The sequence below is a fragment of the Chelon labrosus genome (assembly GCF_963514085.1).
Source record: "Chelon labrosus genome assembly, chromosome: 9".
Classification (NCBI taxonomy): Eukaryota; Metazoa; Chordata; class Actinopteri; order Mugiliformes; family Mugilidae; genus Chelon; species Chelon labrosus.
In genome coordinates, this window is record NC_140359.1 from 18,876,603 (window position 1) to 18,895,543 (window position 18,941).

At 40.3% G+C, this 18,941-nt stretch overlaps 1 protein-coding gene across 2 annotated transcripts; it reads left to right on the top strand.

The window, feature by feature from the left end:
• Nucleotides 1-69: 69 nt before the first annotated feature.
• On the top strand, nucleotides 70-16,343 carry me2 (malic enzyme 2, NAD(+)-dependent, mitochondrial). Of its 2 annotated transcripts, XM_084551363.1 has the most exons (15): nucleotides 70-349; nucleotides 4,890-5,044; nucleotides 7,755-7,888; nucleotides 7,983-8,132; nucleotides 10,060-10,135; nucleotides 10,591-10,752; nucleotides 10,856-11,069; nucleotides 11,459-11,556; nucleotides 11,790-11,903; nucleotides 12,045-12,156; nucleotides 12,263-12,405; nucleotides 12,501-12,603; nucleotides 12,914-12,984; nucleotides 13,488-13,586; nucleotides 13,827-16,343. In XM_084551363.1, exons 2-15 carry the CDS (start codon nucleotides 4,931-4,933, stop codon nucleotides 13,986-13,988), a joined length of 1,752 nt encoding a protein of 583 aa, XP_084407489.1. In that variant the 5' UTR covers nucleotides 70-349; nucleotides 4,890-4,930; the 3' UTR covers nucleotides 13,989-16,343. The 2 variants fall into 2 exon arrangements, with proteins under 2 accessions (XP_084407489.1, XP_084407490.1); XM_084551364.1 differs by lacking the exon at nucleotides 70-349 and having other exon boundaries at nucleotides 4,856-5,044.
• The last annotated feature ends 2,598 nt before the right edge of the window (nucleotides 16,344-18,941 follow it).

Below are 18,941 nucleotides of genomic sequence, written 5' to 3' on the forward strand. Positions count from 1 at the left end.
GTTCCTCTTAAAAACTACTTAAACTTGAGTTTCAAGTGATCTTAAATGAACCTATTTTACAGTAATTACGGCAAATGGGCTTCTCGCCAAAAAAAAATAATAAAAAAATGTTGCGCATGTCGCAGTGTGTACGGTAAGCGATAGGGAAATCCCAGGCTGTGATTGGCTGAGCGGCCAAGTTCTTCTACTCTGCGTCCTCTCCTCAATACCACCACTCCGGCATCTGTCAAGGGACGCACCAAGCGGTCAAGCCACGGCTGTAAGAAAGCGAACATCTTGAAAAACATGCTTAACAAACAGTGACCTGCATATCTGAAGTAACGACGGCATTATAAGTATCCAAGATAAGGTAAGTCGGGTCTTAATTGGATAATAAGAAGTCCTTGTCGTCTGAGAACTTCCCGTTTCTGAGTCAGTAGTTAGCGAGATGCGGTCTAAATGAATGGCAGTGTGTAGCAGAGAAGATATCAGGCTGTGAAAGTGTTTTGTGTTGATGTCCGTTTAGCAATTGCAAGGACTGAGACTGTGGGCTTTTCTGCCGTTAACATGCTCGCTGGAGCCGTTGCTAAAATAACGATGTACTACTTTTATTCGAAGCTAGCCAAACGTTAGCTTTTAGCAGTTGTTAGCTGCCTTTTTGTTTGTGGTTGTGAATGAGACTGCTAAGCTAGCTAGTTAGCTTGCTAGTGCTTTAAAATCCTTTTTTTTTTTTTTTTTTTTCTATCTTATAATGATAAGTTTAAAGATAGTGGTTATAAATTCACGGGTAGCTGCAACATTCACGTCTTCCTCTTTCATTTCCTATCGGGAGATGGCTGTGGAGCTGCTGAAGGGTTGCTAAACATCTATTCTATTTTAGTAGTTACACATTAAAACGCAATGAGAACATAAAGTCAAAACGAGTGAACAAAGGTTGTGCTTTCCCCTGCTGTAATTATGTTATTGCCACGTGCACAACATATGTTAGTGGCTATTAGGTAATAAGTAACTCCTGCAGAAGGTGTCTTTTATAAATAACCAGAAACTATTTAAGAAACAGGATGGATAAGTCTTGTGTTAGAGGAGAACAATAGCACCTGCTGTCAGTGATGCCACACCCAGCTGTGCGATGACTATGGTCTGTTTGTTCATTTAGAGTAAAACTGGTGTGCTAATACTATAATACTATGGTTTTAATGGATTTCTGTTTATGCCACATAAAAGATGAATCTCAAAGCCCTCAAAAAGTATACATTTAAAAGCATATACTGTATGTGGGTGTGATTTGTTGCTTGCAAAGTGTCACTGTGTACATAAGAGAGCACCGTGTTTCTATTCTGAGTCATACTTAATTACGTTATGCCTTTTTAAGTCAATATGTTCATTCATTCATTCATTCAATCATTCAGTCATTCATTTATCTTCTATAACCACTTGTCCTGTGAAGGGAACTTGAACCCGCGAAAGGCGAGTTACACCCTGAACAGGTCTCCAGTCTATTGCAGGGCTAACACAGAAAGACAGACAACCATTCACACTCACATGCACACCTACGGCGAATTTAGAGTGACTAGTTAACCTAACAAGCATGTCTTTAGACAGTGGGAGGAAGCTGGAGTACCCGGAGAGAACCCATGCAAACACAGGGAGAACATGCAAAAGAAAGGCCTCAGTCGGCCTGGATTTGAACCTGGAGCTTTCAATACAGTCATAGTTTATTCAAATTACTATTTCAGACTCAGTAATTCAAGATTTATTAGCCTGGTCAGATTGTAGTGTGTGCTCTGTTCGCCTCACCTTTATTAGAATTAGATAAAAATGTATCTGTATGAGATATAGTAAGGGACATGTACAGTTTTAGGTGGTATTGAAAAGTTGTACATTTATGATCAGTGGATATTAAAGGAACAGTATGTAAGAAATGTATTTCAATTAATCATAAAATGGCCCTGATATGTCACTAGACATGAAGAAATCATGTTCATTTCAAAAATACTTATATCACTGACAACAGTGGTCCGGCCAGGATATTGTCATTTAAAAGTGAAAGTTGCAGCCCTCAACTGATGTTATTGTTGTCATGTTGTGTTTTGGTCTGAGGCGCCACCCTCCACCTATCTACCAATCACGAAGTCAGTAGAGTTTCGTCATCCGGGTTGCCAGCTCTGCTCTAGTTACCGCAGCTGCAGCTACGAAAGTGTCGGATAAAACATGTATAACGTTACGAAACCTAAGACCTCATTATGAATCCGAACTACGTCGTGACAAAGTCCGAAATAAAACAAGGATTTGTATAGGAGATGCCTTTGAAAGATGGAGACGGCTGAAAACGGAGAAGAATTTGAAGACAGACGCCAACGTTGCTAATTTTCTCCTGGCTAACTTACTTGTACATAATGTAAATGGACATTTAAAATATTCACGACAGTCGAACAAAGTTATGCATGTTCGTGCAAAGTAACGTTACGTTAGCGCATAGAGAGGAGGTGTGAAAAGGTAAGGAATTGTTTGGGAAATAAAAACGGCGAGTCGTCATTGCTAACATTAGCAATGCATTATGAGCCCGTTTCTCTGTCATTATGCTGAAACGCCGAGGAAAACAACATTAGCACGTCGATTATGGCAATGTGAAATGTAATTGAGACGTATTGAGTAGCCTAACGTTACCTCGGTAACCTGGCAACCTCGAGTCAGGGGGGAGGTTGGAGGGGATACACCGTTCTACAGTATTTTGAAAGTGATTGCAGTACCAGTTTTGGCCAGTTTTGGCCACAATCTTACATACTGTTCCTTTAAAGCTATATTTGCAGCTCTTGTGAAAACTGAGATTTGTCAAAATACAACCTTGGAGGAACAACAAACACTCACGGAAATTAATGCATTCTAATATAACAGTCGCGCACTAAACATTCATAAAGGTTATTGGTATTAATGAACACAGAAGAAATCCAAAAACACACTAAGTGCTGCTTTCATGTGCATGCAAACAATTACACTTACAAACAGTCCAGACCAGTTTCTGGCTGTGGAGGTGTGCATTCACAGCAGGTGTTCTGACAGTGATACAAAGCTGGCACATGCGCAAGAATTACCTTGTTTCTTGGCAGACACAGAAAAAGTACCAAACAGTCTCAATATGCTTGATTTTCTAGAGCTGGCACACTAATAAAGTCTGGGAGGAGAAGAATTAAAAAATAATTCAGCATCCACTGCATCAAAAACAAATATCTCATCAGGTGTTCAGGCTTTATACGTCCAAGAAACAGGTTGTAACACAAATACTTCACAGAGGCTTTGTAATGGCTGTTCCTCTTAGGTCTACAGATAATTAAATTGCCTGATGATAGCCTGATTAAGCACAGGTACTGTCCCTAAAAGCATTTTCAAGCACTATCTGATGTAGTGGTATGTTTTTTTTTATATTTATCTGTTCATCTTATCGCCACTTTCCTTGTGGTTTTGCGTGGGTGTGTTTATGATGAGATTCGCAGATAGAGATTAACAGTCCGATGAGGAATGGAGGAGGGCACGAAAGTGTCGCAGCCTTGACTTTGTTCTCTTGCCAGCTGAGCTCAGCTGCGTTTTGTTCCAGAAAAATCATTTAAAGTCAGAGCTCAAGTCTTTTTTTTTGTTTGTTTTTGTTTCATCAGCCAGTAAATGATGTTGCAGATTAGACATTTTTAAGCCCAATTTTATAAAGGCTGACTGCAGTTGAGCATAGTTTACTCATCCATTTTGAATTTGAAAGCAATGTAATGTTTTAAGGACTTGCAAGACTTGGACACTAAATTATAAGGAACTAAAATAGAAACTGCATTGCCAAACCCAGCTTGCTGACACGTCCAGTTGCGTTTCCTCTGGGTCAATAGAAAACGGTCATTTTGCTAGATACTGAAATAAATAAAACGATGACAAAAACATAGTTTAATTGAGCTTAATGTTTTTATATATAACGGGTGGACTGAGGAATGACTCTGACGAAAATCTGCTCCGTCTCTTTTCTCAGTGTGCTTCCATTTTTCTCAAACACGTGTGTGTGTGAGCAGTCGTCTGCCCTTATTCACACTAATGTTTAAAGTACAAGATAGCATCATATCTATGTTGAAGATGTTTATTCAGTGCAATGTCTTTGCAAGTCTGGTGAGAAAGCAGCATTAACTTTATGGTTTCATTGTCAAAGTTGCTTTTATTTGTTTATAACTTACAGAGAGTATCTCAGAGTAACTTTAACTGGCCTCTTTCTGGGAAATCACAGGTCACATGCATGACATAGCTTTTACAATGACGTTACTATTCCAGGCCACCAACAGCAGCTAAAAGTACGGTAGAGGCCCTATGCAGTAATGGCTGATTGTGTGCCATCTTTTTGGGAAACCCTGTCATCAGATACTGTTCAGTGTTTGTGAGCTTGTTTTATCTCTTTTATTCCAAAAAGTGCAAGCCTATAGATAATTTATTCCTGCAAGTTTGCTATTTAGACGCCAAAAAGATTTCTGTTGTTACTAGTTGAAGTCTGTGAGGCATGTTGTCTGCTTGTCTGTCATCTGTCCTCTGCTGGTTGATGCCAACCATTTATTCTGGTTCTTTGTCTTTGTGTGGAGCTCACTGTGAACAGGGATTATGACAATCTTTCAGAGCTAAGATCACTCACTAAATCACTTCAGACCACATCCAGATTAATGACGGCCACTGCTGCCATTATTTGTAATCCTCAAGGATTGCCCGTGAACACCAAGAACATTTGTTGATTTAGTGAATAGGCTTGAGATAATCTGAAGCAAGAATTAAATACACAAGACATGCACAAATACATGTTCTAGGAGGATCATTCATTATATTCAACATCCAAGTCGTCCTTCTACAACCAGCAGGATATTTGGTCATCTCTGTTTTTCTTCTCTTCCTCACAGAGTTTTCACCAGTAGACGTTCCAGACCAGTGACTGTCTGCCATGTTGTCCAGGCTGAGGACGACCTGGTCTCTGAGGCCATGTGTTTCTGCTTGCAGATGGGCACATACCAAAGAAAAGGGCAAGCCCCTCATGCTCAACCCTCGCACCAACAAAGTAGGTGGCTCACTGACATTGTATTTACGTATCTTATGGCATTACCATTGATAATGAAATGCCTGGAAGGTTCTGACATGACTGCGTTTGATTAGTCAACTTTTTACTATATTTTAATGAAAACAAATATTGTGTTACGCCAGTGGTCTCTTCTGAATTGCCGCAGCAAAGTGGGGACTGACCAAAACACCTGAAATCCTTCAGCTGATGTAAATTAGACTGGAACATATATTTAATACTCAATGCAGATGTATTGTATTTGACAGTGTTGCATCGTGCTGTGGAGTGTTTTGCCTGCCGGGGGTTCTTGAGAGGTGTTTCCAGTGACTGAAAGTTACAAATATGATTTGACACATGAAGCTTCAGCTGCTGGAAGTGACACGATAGCCCTCTGTCACGACCTGTGTTTATATTTAGTGCAGCTTGAACAAGTTGCACTAAATATAGACATTCCAGTCTACATGCAAACTGCTCTCTGCCCAGTGGTCCCATAGACTGTACGTGAAGATGGATGTAGAGAAACCTGGTTTGAAACCCAGGCCTGCATCTTGTGAGCTGGAAACTATTAAGTGATACTTCTACCAAAACAACCAAATAACATGTACTCCTTGGGCCTCCTTGTCTGACCCTGCTGTTAAATCATGGACCAAATGAGTGTGCAAGCAAACAAACAGAAAATTGCAAAGGACACAAGCGTTGAGTGCAAGAGAAATCCTGAATAAGTGTCCAGGTGTTTTCAAACACACAGAGCAGAGACATTGAACAACCTTTATGTATTGAACACAAACACCACTTAATTTGCTCAAATTATTATTTGCATGACGATACTTTTGTCATGACGATAGCTGTGTGGTTTAAGTCAGGAAGCCAGACTGTGTTGCATTATGGGGGATGTTTTAACTATTGGTTTCAACTGATATAGAGACAAAAATAGCTCTGCATGCAACTGCATAAGCGCAGTTTATGCCTCTGCGGGACATAGACGGCGTTACCTACCCACGTAGCCTACGCCGATGCGAGCCATTCATACTTGTGCGCTCGTCAGTCTGGCTAGCTCTGTAAAAATGCCACCCAAACACTTGTAGCGCTGTGTCTTTTTTGCCAGTCGTCCTAATTTTTGTTTCCACTTCTTGCTTGGCTTTCAACAATGGCGACTGAAACTTTCGCAGAAATTTCGGGTCTTCGTAGGGTCTGGGCTGTCGCCGTAGCTACTGCGTCAAATTGACGCAGAAGCATAAACCACACGATAGTCCTACAACCAGTCAGAGACACTTTTGTTGTAAATAATGTCAACCTAATAGCACTCAGCCCGCCAAAACGATATGATTGGCCTGGTGGATCTTTGCATGAATCAGTTCCCAATGGAGTGACTCAAGGCCAACTTACCTCAGCAATGGTTGAAACACGCCCCAGAGTTCTGGCTGGCTTAGAGGCTACTGTGGTTTTACTTTTTATTTAAATGTCAGTTCTAGCATTTAAAGTCACTGCATTCATCCAAACATTCTTAAAGCTGCACGAAGGAAGACAAACAGAGCGGCATGCTGGTTAGTCACGTATGTATTTACTAGAGGAGATGTGACTTGCATTAGCATGCTGCATCGTCATGATTCTCCTTTCTCAAACCTCCACAGCAAAAGCCACAGTGTTAAAGAAATCGGCATGGTTAAATAAAAACTGATGACTTTTTTGAAATTTAAAGTGGACCTAGTGGACTTCAGTGTCAAATTAGTGACTGTGCATTGTAAAATTTATAAACTGGATTGTGACTACTGTGACTTGTAGTTGTAATCTGAGTCATAGGATAAGGAAAGTGACTGGTTACTCATATAATTGAATGCAACACTCAGCTATGTAATAACTCTGTCCATGTGCTGAAACACGTAAGCATATTTATAATTGAAATGCAATTTAATTAAAGTGAAATGTACCATTTTACGTTTAATTCACTTTGAACATGTAGAAGCACAGGGACAACTTATAGTATGTAAAGATAAATATATTTAATAACACAAATGAACTTTCCAGTAAATGCATTAATGCACTATTTTATATTTTATGGGTTAGGCTACTTTTTTAATCACTCAAAGCCTTCAAAACTGATTTTTTAATAAAGTTTAATCTCTCCCATAAAAATGTCTCATATAAATAGACAGAATCCCTTTATCTGACGTTTGCAGCTTGGACCAGGCTGAGAAGAATTCAGTGGTAGAGCTGATTGAAGTGAAATGCTCCGTCGGCATGACTCGGCATTTTTCCAGGGGGAGCCCCACCATTCATCACTCACAGAATAATGCGCCCCTTCCTCAGCCCCAGTCCCAGGCGCCGGCTTTTATGTGTTAGGGCCATTTTTCATTCAGAGTGGGGCCTGTAACTGTGCGGTGCGCACACATGCTCAGATATACTGCAGGAACATGAAAACCGTGTGCAGCCATTCCTCACCTCCCCCCATCCTCACTTTTAAAAATGGGGTGTCTCTGCCGATAGTGTTCTCCATTGGCTTCTTTGAGGCTACTCCCCCACACTTACCCCCTTTTCTGTGGTGCAAAATTGCTTTCATGTGGTTTCTTCCCTTTCACTCAGATGTTATTTTTTCCTGTAAATCAAAGTCAATAGGTCAGCCCCACCAGAGGGTCTTAAAGCGAGCCAGTGCGCCCTCTGCTGACAAAACTCCACCTTCTCATAGCCCCTGTTTTTGTGTGTTTGTCCTCAGGGTATGGCCTTCACTCTACAGGAGCGACAGATGTTGGGGATACATGGTCTGCTGCCTCCCAAAGTGGAGACTCAAGATATTCAGGCCATGCGCTTTCAGAATAATCTCAAGAAGATGACTGATCCACTGGAGAAGTAATGGCATATTTTTCTTAAAGCCCTGCAGAATGTCCATTAATGATGATGATAATAATAATAATAATAATTACATGTATCTTTCTCCACACAGGTATATCTACCTGATGGGCATCCAGGAAAGGAATGAGAGACTTTTCTATAGGGTGTTGATGGAAGATATAGACGAACTGATGCCAATTGTCTACACTCCTACCGTCGGACTGGCCTGCACGCACTATGGACATATCTTTAGAAGACCAAAGTAAGGATTCAGAAAATCTTTACAGTTTGAGCCTATAATTGTAGGTTCTACATTGGTTGGCAGCAGCTGTGTAGTGGTCCCTGGAGAAGTGGGTATACTCTCAGTTTTGCCTTTTGTCATGACCTGGCTCAAAAGCCATGGCAACAAAAGGAGAGACACAGATTAAGCGTAAAGTTTAACCACTTTATTTAAATAAAGTCAACAACCAAGAAAGAAATGTGGTTTGAGTGGGAGTATCAGTGTGTCTGTAAAGCACAGTAACTAGGCCGAAGCCAACAGAACAAAAACGTGACGCTGGAGACTTGTGCTTCTTTACAAACAAGTCTGGAATATTTCCCTTTTCTTTTCAATGTTATCTGTCCCTACACAAAATAAGACAGAGTGGTTAGACCTTAGTATTATGTTAGGTCGAATCTTAAACTATTCGTCTCCATTCTTGTACTTTAACTTACTTTAAAATCAACTACCAGCCTAGCTATTATAAACTTAAACTAGATCATGTAGCTCAGTCAGTCAGGTGAAGTAACTTAGCTAACGTTATACTTTTAGACCTTTACAATAACAAACGAGCTTCATGGACATTAATATAATCTCTGGGCATTTATCACAGTTTCATCTAACGTTACAGTCTATACCAGGGGTGGGCAATTACTTTTCCCAAGGGGCCACATGAGAAACCGAAAATATCTTGGAGGGCCGTGCCAATAGGCTGAACTCAATTCTGCACCCGTAGCATTGGTATGTTTTTTGTGCTGGTGTTTTTAGTAAAGGGATGATCGAGAAAGCAATTAGTCATACGTAAAGTTTGAAATGCTTTACAATGAACACATTCACTTATAAAGTGCAGTTAATTAAATCTTAAATGAAATGAACCAATGAACTTTTAAAATATGAACAAAATTTATTTATTAACTATTAATCTATTAGTATGATTTGGTTTTTTTTAAATGACCAGTTAGCAGCGTCACTATGTCTTTGTAACCAGTTAGCAGACTAGTTAGCAGACAACGGGCTAAATCTGTTAGCCTACTGTTCCACGGTAGCACACACGGCTAACAGAAAGCTAAAATATAAATGGCAACATCACTGCAGCTAAACACCAGTCTGTTAACATACATGCTAACATACAGACACGGCATTAGCATGCTATCTTAGGACACCACGCAAAAAACAAATGACAAGCTTTACGCGGGCCGGTCAGAGTCAGCCAAAGGACCGTATATGGCCCGCGGGCCGTGTCATGCCCAGGTCTGGTCTAGTATGAAATTCTTATGAACTGGGTTGATTATACACTTACTGAAAACCAACAATGAAATTGCCCCCCCCCCCCCTTCATAGCTCCAGGCTAACATAACATTAGGCTTTCATAACTGTAGCCTACTGGCATCAAATCTCTTCTCTAAATGTGCAGTTATTTTGCAAGTAATTTAAAACAATGACTCATTTGGACTCATTTACCTCAAAATTACTTGGAAGACACTGCATTTCTCAATCACATTCAATTCATTGGAATCGCGCATCTTTCAACGGGACGTGCAGTGACCTGTCAATCAACTGGAGGCACCTGAGGTGTCCAATCAGGTTCCAGAGGCGGTCAGCGCATCCCTCGCCCTACTCTGCCTCTGACTGTCTCATTAGTCCTCGTGCCTAAAGTTAACCAGGTCAATTAGTGAAGTCCCTGGCAGCGAGTACTAGCCGCATCAGGGGGGATTTAGAAGTGGGTACACGCAATGCTGACTGAAAAATAAGTAGGTATACGCCGTATACCTGCGTATACCCTGGACTACACCAGTGGTTGGCAGACATATTGAGCTCAGCACATGTAGTTTAAGATGTTATCGTTATTACTGAAGATACATTTTGCCGTAGATAGAAGATGAACACGATTGCTAAAGTAGCTGAAGTATCATTTTGTTTCTCTCGTCAGAGGCTTGTTCATCTCCATTTTGGACAAAGGACATATCCGCTCCATTCTGGACAACTGGCCAGAGACTAATGTTGCTGTGAGTAACTAGAAAAAATCTTTTTGTTTTTTCTCATGAATCAGTAGCATTTAACATTTATAGAGGTAGCTGAGAATATTGTGTCATGTACATAACACTACACAGCTTATTGAAGTCCCTGTTACAACATAGTAAATATAGATTAGATTGGGAATATAGAGATCCTTGCCTCCAGAAATGTTGTCTAGAGGTAACGCAGAGACAGCTAACAGTAGCAACTATGCTAACTTTTACATGCTCACTTTTTTTTTTACCAGTTTTTAGTTTTGATTTGTGGTTACCTAGCAACTGTACCATTGAAAGGCAAGACTTGACAAAGGGTCAGTTGACCCATTAACATCCACATTTTCTGTATTCACTTGACCCAGGTGGGGTTTGGTTTATCACGCAGATGTGTGCTTGTAAAATTTTATTCTAATTTCCTTTTTTTCCCTCCTCCTCTCTCCTTTTTATAGGCAGTGGTAGTAACTGACGGAGAGCGTATTTTAGGATTAGGGGACCTGGGTGTTTATGGAATGGGCATACCTGTTGGAAAACTTTGTCTGTACACTGCCTGCGCCGGCATTAGACCTGAGAGATGTCTCCCTGTGGTAATAGATGTTGGCACAGACAATGAGGTAGGAACACTACGTTGTCATCTTACTGTACGTGTGTAAATGCCTTAGTGATGACGGAAAATATAGAAATAAAACATTCAATCCTTTTTTGTCCTCCTGTCAGACTCTCCTCAAGGATCCACTGTACATGGGCCTGTACCAGAAACGAGACCGCTCCCAGGCCTATGATGATCTGATTGATGAGTTCATGGAAGCTGTGGTGGACAAATACGGGCAGGACACACTGATCCAGTTTGAGGACTTCGGGAACCACAATGCATTCCGCTTCCTCAGAAAGTACAGGGAGAAGTACTGCACCTTCAACGACGATATCCAAGGTTCGCATGTGACCCCTAACACCACCTGGGTCTTGCACTGTGTATATTTTACAGAGAATTGTGCCTGGTTATTCTATCTTTGTAATGATCTTTTTATGAGAACGTATTATTATTTATGCGTTATGTGTCTTTCCAGCTGACTCAAAGCCCTCAAAGTTTCCACACATCCAGTCCTAATGCGTCCAAACATGCTCAGTTGCGTAAAAGCATCTCTGCAATGCTGATTCACGCCTTCCTGCATTTTACCTAAAAAAAAAAAAAAACAAACCTCATGTTACAAAAATCTTTTTTTGAAAATAAAGTATTAATCACAGTGATTAAACCCTCTACTGTAAGACAAATGATGTGTAAATGCTTTCATTGTTAACTGTACTGTACTGTGTGTCCAGGCACTGCGTCCGTAGCCCTCGCTGGTCTGTTGGCAGCTCAGAGAGCCATCGGCAAACCCATCACTGAACATCGTGTGCTTTTCCTGGGAGCAGGAGAGGTAGTCTTAATATTTACTTATTCATTTGTTTATCCAAGTTCCACAGGTTTGTGTCTTTTGATTGTATATATAACATAATTTATATGTATAAAATAATAAATTAGGCCCCTTTGTGAGAGCCATACTTCTCCCTACTGACTGAGTCGGTGATACTGTTAAGTAAAATATGATCACAGATAAAGTGGTTTAAAGATACACTAAATACTAAATAAATCTAAATACTTTCTTCATAGGCTGCCCTCGGCATTGCCAATTTGATTGTAATGGCCATGATGGAGAGTGGGATGAGCCAAGCTGAGGCCACAAGCAAGGTCTGGATGTACGATAAATACGGCTTACTCGTAAAGGTTAGTTCGTGTGGCATACACATTAATGACTAGAAAATATGGAACAGCACATGTCTCCGTGGCTTCCTGTCTGGCTCACTGTCTACACACGGTGTAAATGGCGAATTGATTTATAATTGACGTAAACATATGTGACTCCAGGGCAGATCACAGGAAACGGACACTAACCAGGAGGCATTTGTCCACGACAGTCCAGGGAATGTAGAGAGCTTCCTGGAGGCTGTGAACACCATCAAACCCACAGCCATCATTGGTGACGAACTTCTCTGTTTTATATTCATGTAACTCTAGCTGTATCTAAGCTTTTTAACGTTTTTATTTTGTCTGAAGTAGTTATGATCTCTGTTTTCTTCCTGCAGGTGTGTCAGGAGCTGGACGTCTGTTTACCCATGATGTGATCAAGGCCATGGGCACCCTGAACGAACGACCAATCATCTTTGCCCTGAGTAATCCCACCACTAAAGCAGAGTGCACGGCTGAGGACGCCTACAGAATAACAGAAGTACTTTGACATTTAAACCACTCTTCTTGCTATCGTCCTTTCCCGTTCACTCATCGGCTCTTGTGATTTTCAACCTCTGTCTCTGTGTCTCACAGGGTAGATGTCTTTTTGCCAGTGGCAGTCCGTTTGGTCCAGTGACTCTGAGCGACGGCCGCATCATTACGCCGGGACAAGGGAACAACGCTTACATCTTTCCAGGTGAAAGAAATAGATATATAATATTTATGTTACTTAGCAGAATATGGCATGACAACTTTCATATTGTATCACGATCAAACAGTAACATTTACTCGGACGTTGTTGAGTGTAAATGTTGGTTGTTTTAGCTTAAAATACTGTCTTATGTCTTCCTGGATGGTTCACTGCAGCGCCCACCATCAGCTGATCAGTCTGGAAGCAGCAAAACTATCTGTCAGATTCACCACATTTATACAACTTAGACCATAGGACAATGCCTCTGGATGAGTAAATGCACCGTGTAAAACTAAATGCTGTATGTGTGTTTCAGGTGTGGCTCTGGCTGTAATCCTGAGTGGAGTGAGACACATCAGTGACACAGTATTCTTAGAGGCTGCCAAGGTCTGAAAACATCACAAAGTGTTTCTCAATCTCTTCTGCAAACTTTATCTTTTACTCACTCTCTCATTCCATCCTGTGTTTTCTTGCTGACTCCGTCTCGTGTTCCTCTGAACCCTGTTTAACCCTCCGATGTCTCCTGTTCCCTCTCTTTCTAGACTCTGCCTGTAACAGCTAGCAGATGAAGAGCTTTTAAAAAAAAGGCCGATCCTGCTTTGCACTTTCTTTCCTATCTTCTTTTGCTGGGCTGTATTTGAATTCTTAGCAGTGATCAGAGCAATTAGTGATCGCACAATTATTTCTCATTTACTAATGGAATCACTGTCACTGTAATATTGTTATGTAAATATTTAAAGTAGGAGTTTGGCAAATTCTGTCACCAGCTGCACATTAATTTGCAGAAGCTCTGCATACTGGAGGCAAATATTAGTAGTATTTGTGATGTTTCTTTTCTCTAAGGTCTAGAAATAAATCTTAACATTAAAGTATTTTTATATTCCTTCCAGACTCTTGCAGAGCAGCTGACAGATAAAGATCTTGAAGAAGGCAGACTCTATCCTCCCCTCTCCAACATCAGAGAGGTCTCTATCCAGATGGCTGTCAAGGTACGTTTCCCTTACTGACAGTACCTAAAGCTTTGGTTAAAGTTAGCCTATGTCTGAACAGTTCCTGCCTAAATGCAGCCACTTTTAGCTTCGTCTTGTTTTCCAAATGACCCACCGCCTGACAAACAACCGTGACATAATGCTACAACCTGCAGCTTTGCTTAGTCAGATTTGGCTCTAGTAGCCTGCTTTGTATTTGTTTGTCCTCATTAGCGCTAAACTTTCTCTTCTTCACTACAGGTGGTTGAGTATGTCTATGCTAAAGGCATGGCGTTCCGCTACCCTGAGCCTCTGGACAAGGACCGCTTTGTACGTTCCACTGTCTGGAACACCGACTACGACTCTTTCCTGCCAGACACCTACGACTGGCCAGGTGTCACCTTTAGCCCAAAGACTAAGTAGGACTAGAACAGATCTTCACGATGTCAGAATTACTTATTTTTTTTCCACTTTATGCTTAATCACAGATTTTTTAAGATCATTGTTACTTTAGTGCAGATGTGCAATTGCATTAAACCAGATGTTAAGGAATCTGTGATAAGTTAGAGAGGAAAAAAAATAACACTTGAAAAATTATTATTTGAGTGAGAACAGACAGTTTCACCTCACTTTATAGTTCTCTATCATCCACAAAAGTGGAGAGCCACCTAGTGGTGGAAAAGGGCAATGTAGAAATCTGGTTTCGCTCCTGAAACTCTGAGATATATTTTAATTATCTATCGTCCGCTTTGAAAAGAAAATGAACATATTATCAAAATATGGAATGTCACACTTAATTACAATTATATAACCTCTATGTGATTGTTCTTCAGCAAGCAAAAGCACCAGCATTATCAATTACATAGATAAATTAGGTACACAAATTAGATTGTGCTGCGTAGTAAACCAAACAAACGAATGGACAAGTGTGTTACTGCTGAAGGTAAAATGTTAGTCAGATTATAAAGAAATATGTTACCTTCAAGGCCACATATAATACTGTTTATTCACTTATTTTAAAATGTTTTTGTTTGTTTTTAATATTTTTTATGTACACTCCTGGTGATCCATGTGGTTAGAACAAAAAAAATGCCATCATTTATTTGTAGTTCACTTATTTCTATTCTAACAAGGAGGATGATTTCTACATTACCTTTGTTTCACATCAAGTGGACCTCAGGTGTCTTCATCAGTACAGCTAATTCCTTCAATAGGACATCCAGCAGAAGGTAAAAGACCTTGGCTTTTGTGTTTAAACTTGGAGAGGAAGAGAGAAAACAAAGAGAAGCAGCAGATAAGAAATTAAGTAGATCTCTTATGAGAACGTTGACATTTTATGAAGGGAAATTAGATGAAATTTATACATTTAAAAAAAAAGAGTGGAGGTATCCTTTAACTAGACAACAGCTGAACACACACTCCAGTATTTTTATTTGTTCAAATCCTCTTGTCACTTCCTATTTATTTCTGTGAATTTACTTTATGTTGTATTGCGATGTTTTGTAAATCAACACTCCTTTAAAGGAGGACATTAAGAAGCTTCCATCCCTTAAATTGAAATGTTATATACAAATTGAATATGAACTATACCCCAAATATTTAAGGAAACAATGTGCAGTGTCAAATGATTGGATATTTTAGTTTTATTTTGTTATATGCACTTTTTGGTAACAGATGGTCTGCTGAGTATTCATGAAGTTGTGCTAAACTGTGTTGACAGGGTGACGTGTGCTCCTTGGAGCAGATTATAAAACAAACAACACAGTCAAGAAAGAGTTTCCTTGTGCAACAAATCTGCTTTGCTTCTTTCACTGTGAGTTATTCAAACACGATATTAGCGTAAACATGTAGTGACCAAATAGCCCTGCTTGGAGTAGCAGTGATCTCTCAAAGTTAGATGCATTGTACAGACTGGCAAATATATATTTGTCATAAAGAACCAGTCGGCTATACAACAGATTTTCCGGGTACAGCATATCTACATCCATGTGTCAATTTGACACACATTGGTCTCATATCTTTAGTTTTTGCTCTGAAAGATTGCTGCAGTGTATCGTAGCTTCAAAGCTTCAGCTGTAAGACGTGTCTCTTAGCATGAGATTCTCCGACTTTGCACACTGGACATTATTACACACAACTTTGCAGCTAAAATATTTATGTTGGTTAACAATTAAATGATTACAATGAACTTACGTTTATCTCATTTATGCACACCTGTGCCAAGGGCATTGACAATATTGCATTTTAACCTTCTTCTCACCACCTGCACTGAAGTGCCTGCACAATTTCTAATTGGTTCACAGTTCATCCATGCTCCTCGGTTGAGATTTCACAACATGCTCAGTGTGTAACTGTTGTATTTGACATGCAAAGTTTTCTCATATAGTGCAGCTTCAGGTTGTGAGCACTTACTATATGTCTACTCCTGTCATTTACTTGTACAGTAGTTTTATTTAAAAGAAACTATATTTAAATCATGAAATGCAGTCGCATGTGTCTAAATGTTGTTATTGTTTCTGACTGTAATCATCCACTGTTTTTACTGTGTTTTGTCAGTTGGTTGTGATTGTTGGCGTTCGCATCAAGAAAACATTTATGAAAACAAGTATGTGTTCATATAGCGCTGTGCCCCTTGAGTCTGTTGAAGTTTATTTTTGGTACTTAGTAATATTGCCTTAGCGTTTTTTTACGCAGAGAGCAGCATAACTGTGCTGCATTATTATACTTGATGTATCAAAACTCCAGAATAAAATGTATTTTATGCTGTTGTTTGGTTTCAAATAATATGTTTTTTTAATTCATCCACACACACACCTGATTTAAAAGCATTTATTTTGTCTTTACTTAACTATGTTAAGTTTTAAACAAATTGTCACAAAAAAAACAATGTAACAACTAAACAATGACTTAGTAAAATCAGTCAAATTATATTTGCTACTATTGTTGAAATCAAATTTACTACAAATGACTTAACCCCAAACACAGCACAGCCACTCATCTTATGTCATCAGCATGTGACAGTGTTTACTGAGGGAGCATGACATCCTTCCTGCTGTGTGATAGCAAGTCCTCCCTCCCTCTGGGCATGGGCATGACCTTACTCTGAACCGGCTGGGCCTACTCATATTCAGGCATGCAAACTCCTCACCTTTCGGCGAAATTCGCCGTTTTCAATCCAAATTGGGTGACTTATGTGATTCGTGCAAATCCGAGGAGAAAATATTTGGGGGGGGGGGGGGGGGGGGGGGTAGCCTACTCGTTGACTTTTATTTTAATATATTTTAATAATATAATAATATAATGTTCTATATACCGTAAATCCTCTAATATTGGCCTGTATTCCATTAGCGGCCGGGTCTCCAACATTTGCCGGTCTCGCTGTCAGCGGAGGTAAATAAAGGCCGGTCATCTCGGCGGGTCAGGGTTTCGGCGGCACGGTGTGGGAGGATCCCCTCAGCGGGACCTCTCCCCGGCGTCGGCCGGCCCCCGCCGGGCGCATTTCCTCCGTGGCGGTGCGCCGCGACCGGCTCTGGGTCGACCTGGAAGTGCTCGGGGCGAAGGTGGCTCGTCGGCTCCGGCCGCGAGCTTTACAGCGACCCCCCGCATCTCACTTGGGGTCCCTGGGGTCGTGGAATCAGTGCTCACTGCGCCCTCTCTCCGTGCGGGGAGGGACGGGTCCCACTCGCTCCCGGCGCGACTGCCGACCGGCAGCGGACTCACTGTCCTCAGTGCGCTCCGACCGCGTCGCGCCGCTCATTTGTTGTTAATATTCTGTATGCATACCATGTTATGGTAACGGTACGTTTTCAATAAATGAACCTAGTATTTTATAGGTTCAAATAGACACAAAATCTTGTTTTTATTCATTCTACTCGTAGTTCGTTTTGCTCAAATAGAAATTAAGGCCTGCCTCTAATTCTGGCCTCCTTCCAATAAAGGCCTGGACCGCGATGTGCTTGAGTAAAATAAAGGCCCAGCAGTGAAATATGCCCTTCAGGCCCGAGGAAAAACAGCCATTGAGCTGTTCAGGCTCAATGGCTCAAAAGTTTTTTTTTTGGTAAAAATTAGTGAATTTGTAGTCTGTTGTCTTTGTAAATCTCTGTTTACCAAGGGGGGGGGGGTGTTCGTGGCCATTTCCCTCTTCACACTCTTCTCACCTTTTTGACCCCTGACCAGTTTGCATGCCTGCATATTGGCATATGATGAATAATAAAGAGTAACGGGGAGTCTGATTGTTTACTCAGCAGTCAAACTAATGAGCTCTAACAGAGTAGTACTGGGAAAAAAAAAAAATTAACTAAGCAAGTTTACAATCCAGCGGAGTAACTGTAGTTTAGTTAGCAGTAGTAAGTACTTTGACCAATTAGGATATTTTAAATCATATCTGGGAAGTACATGCATACATAAGTACATAAGGAACTGACAGTTATGTTTGCTGCATGTTTTTCTCTTGTATATTTATTACTTCTTACTTCTGCATAGTGAATTATTTGATACTAGAGACTTTCGTTACTCTGTACTTTTCATTACTACTTTCGTTACTCTGTACTTTTCTACAGCCGAGAGGTGCAACCCAACATTACAAAATGTGAAACACTTTTACAAAGACACAAGTTTACATTTTTACAAATCATAAAAAAAAAACACTTTTACAAACGGCAAAACAAATTTACAAAATGCAAAGAGAGGGCAAATTTACAACCATCAACGAGAAAAACCTTCCCCATCATTTAAGCAGTTCCTGGAGTACAGATCTCCAAGTCAAAAGAGCGTCAGTCTTTTAACTACAGGCCGAGAGGAAGACATCAGGCTAAAAAACGAAAACACGTGAAACACTTTAAACTAGGTTAGTGCTTCAATATTTTTTATTTTTTTTTCTTGTTTTAGATACTCTACTGAAGGATACATCTAGACAGTAGACATGTCTAGACATGATCTTGAATTTTTTTGTTTTTACAGCAGCAGATGATACCTCAGACTCTGATTCTGAAACTGTCATCACATCAAGAAGCACAGCTGAATTCAATCAAGCTGACACTGTGGTACACCAATTATTTATTTTTTCTAATATGCATTTATGTCTAAATATATTTATTGACGACGACGACAACACTGACAACCTTCCACCATTGATATCCGTATACGGTAAGGGAACAGTTGGATTAACTGTATTAAATTCTCCTCTGCCCCTCTCCTTCTCTTCTCCCCATCTTCACCTCCTCCCTCTCCTTCTCCTAGTCCTCTCCTCTTAATTGTACAGTGTTCAAATTACCGCTAACCGAACACCTCTAGCGGAAACGTTAGCTAGCGTCAACAGTCGTAGCAGTAATTAAAACACATTAACAGAAAAACTTGCTGGATAACTTACCTTATTAT

What these genes read in the sequence shown, in the direction of transcription:
- me2 (XM_084551363.1), top strand. Translation starts at nt 4,931, where the DNA reads ATGTTGTCCAGGCTGAGGACGACCTGGTCTCTGAGGCCATGTGTTTCT. An exon ending in CAAACCCACAGCCATCATTG is followed by an intron (nt 12,157 to 12,262) that starts GTGACGAACTTC and finishes TTCTTCCTGCAG; the next exon opens with GTGTGTCAGGAGCTGGACGT. An exon ending in ACGCCTACAGAATAACAGAA is followed by an intron (nt 12,406 to 12,500) that starts GTACTTTGACAT and finishes TGTGTCTCACAG; the next exon opens with GGTAGATGTCTTTTTGCCAG.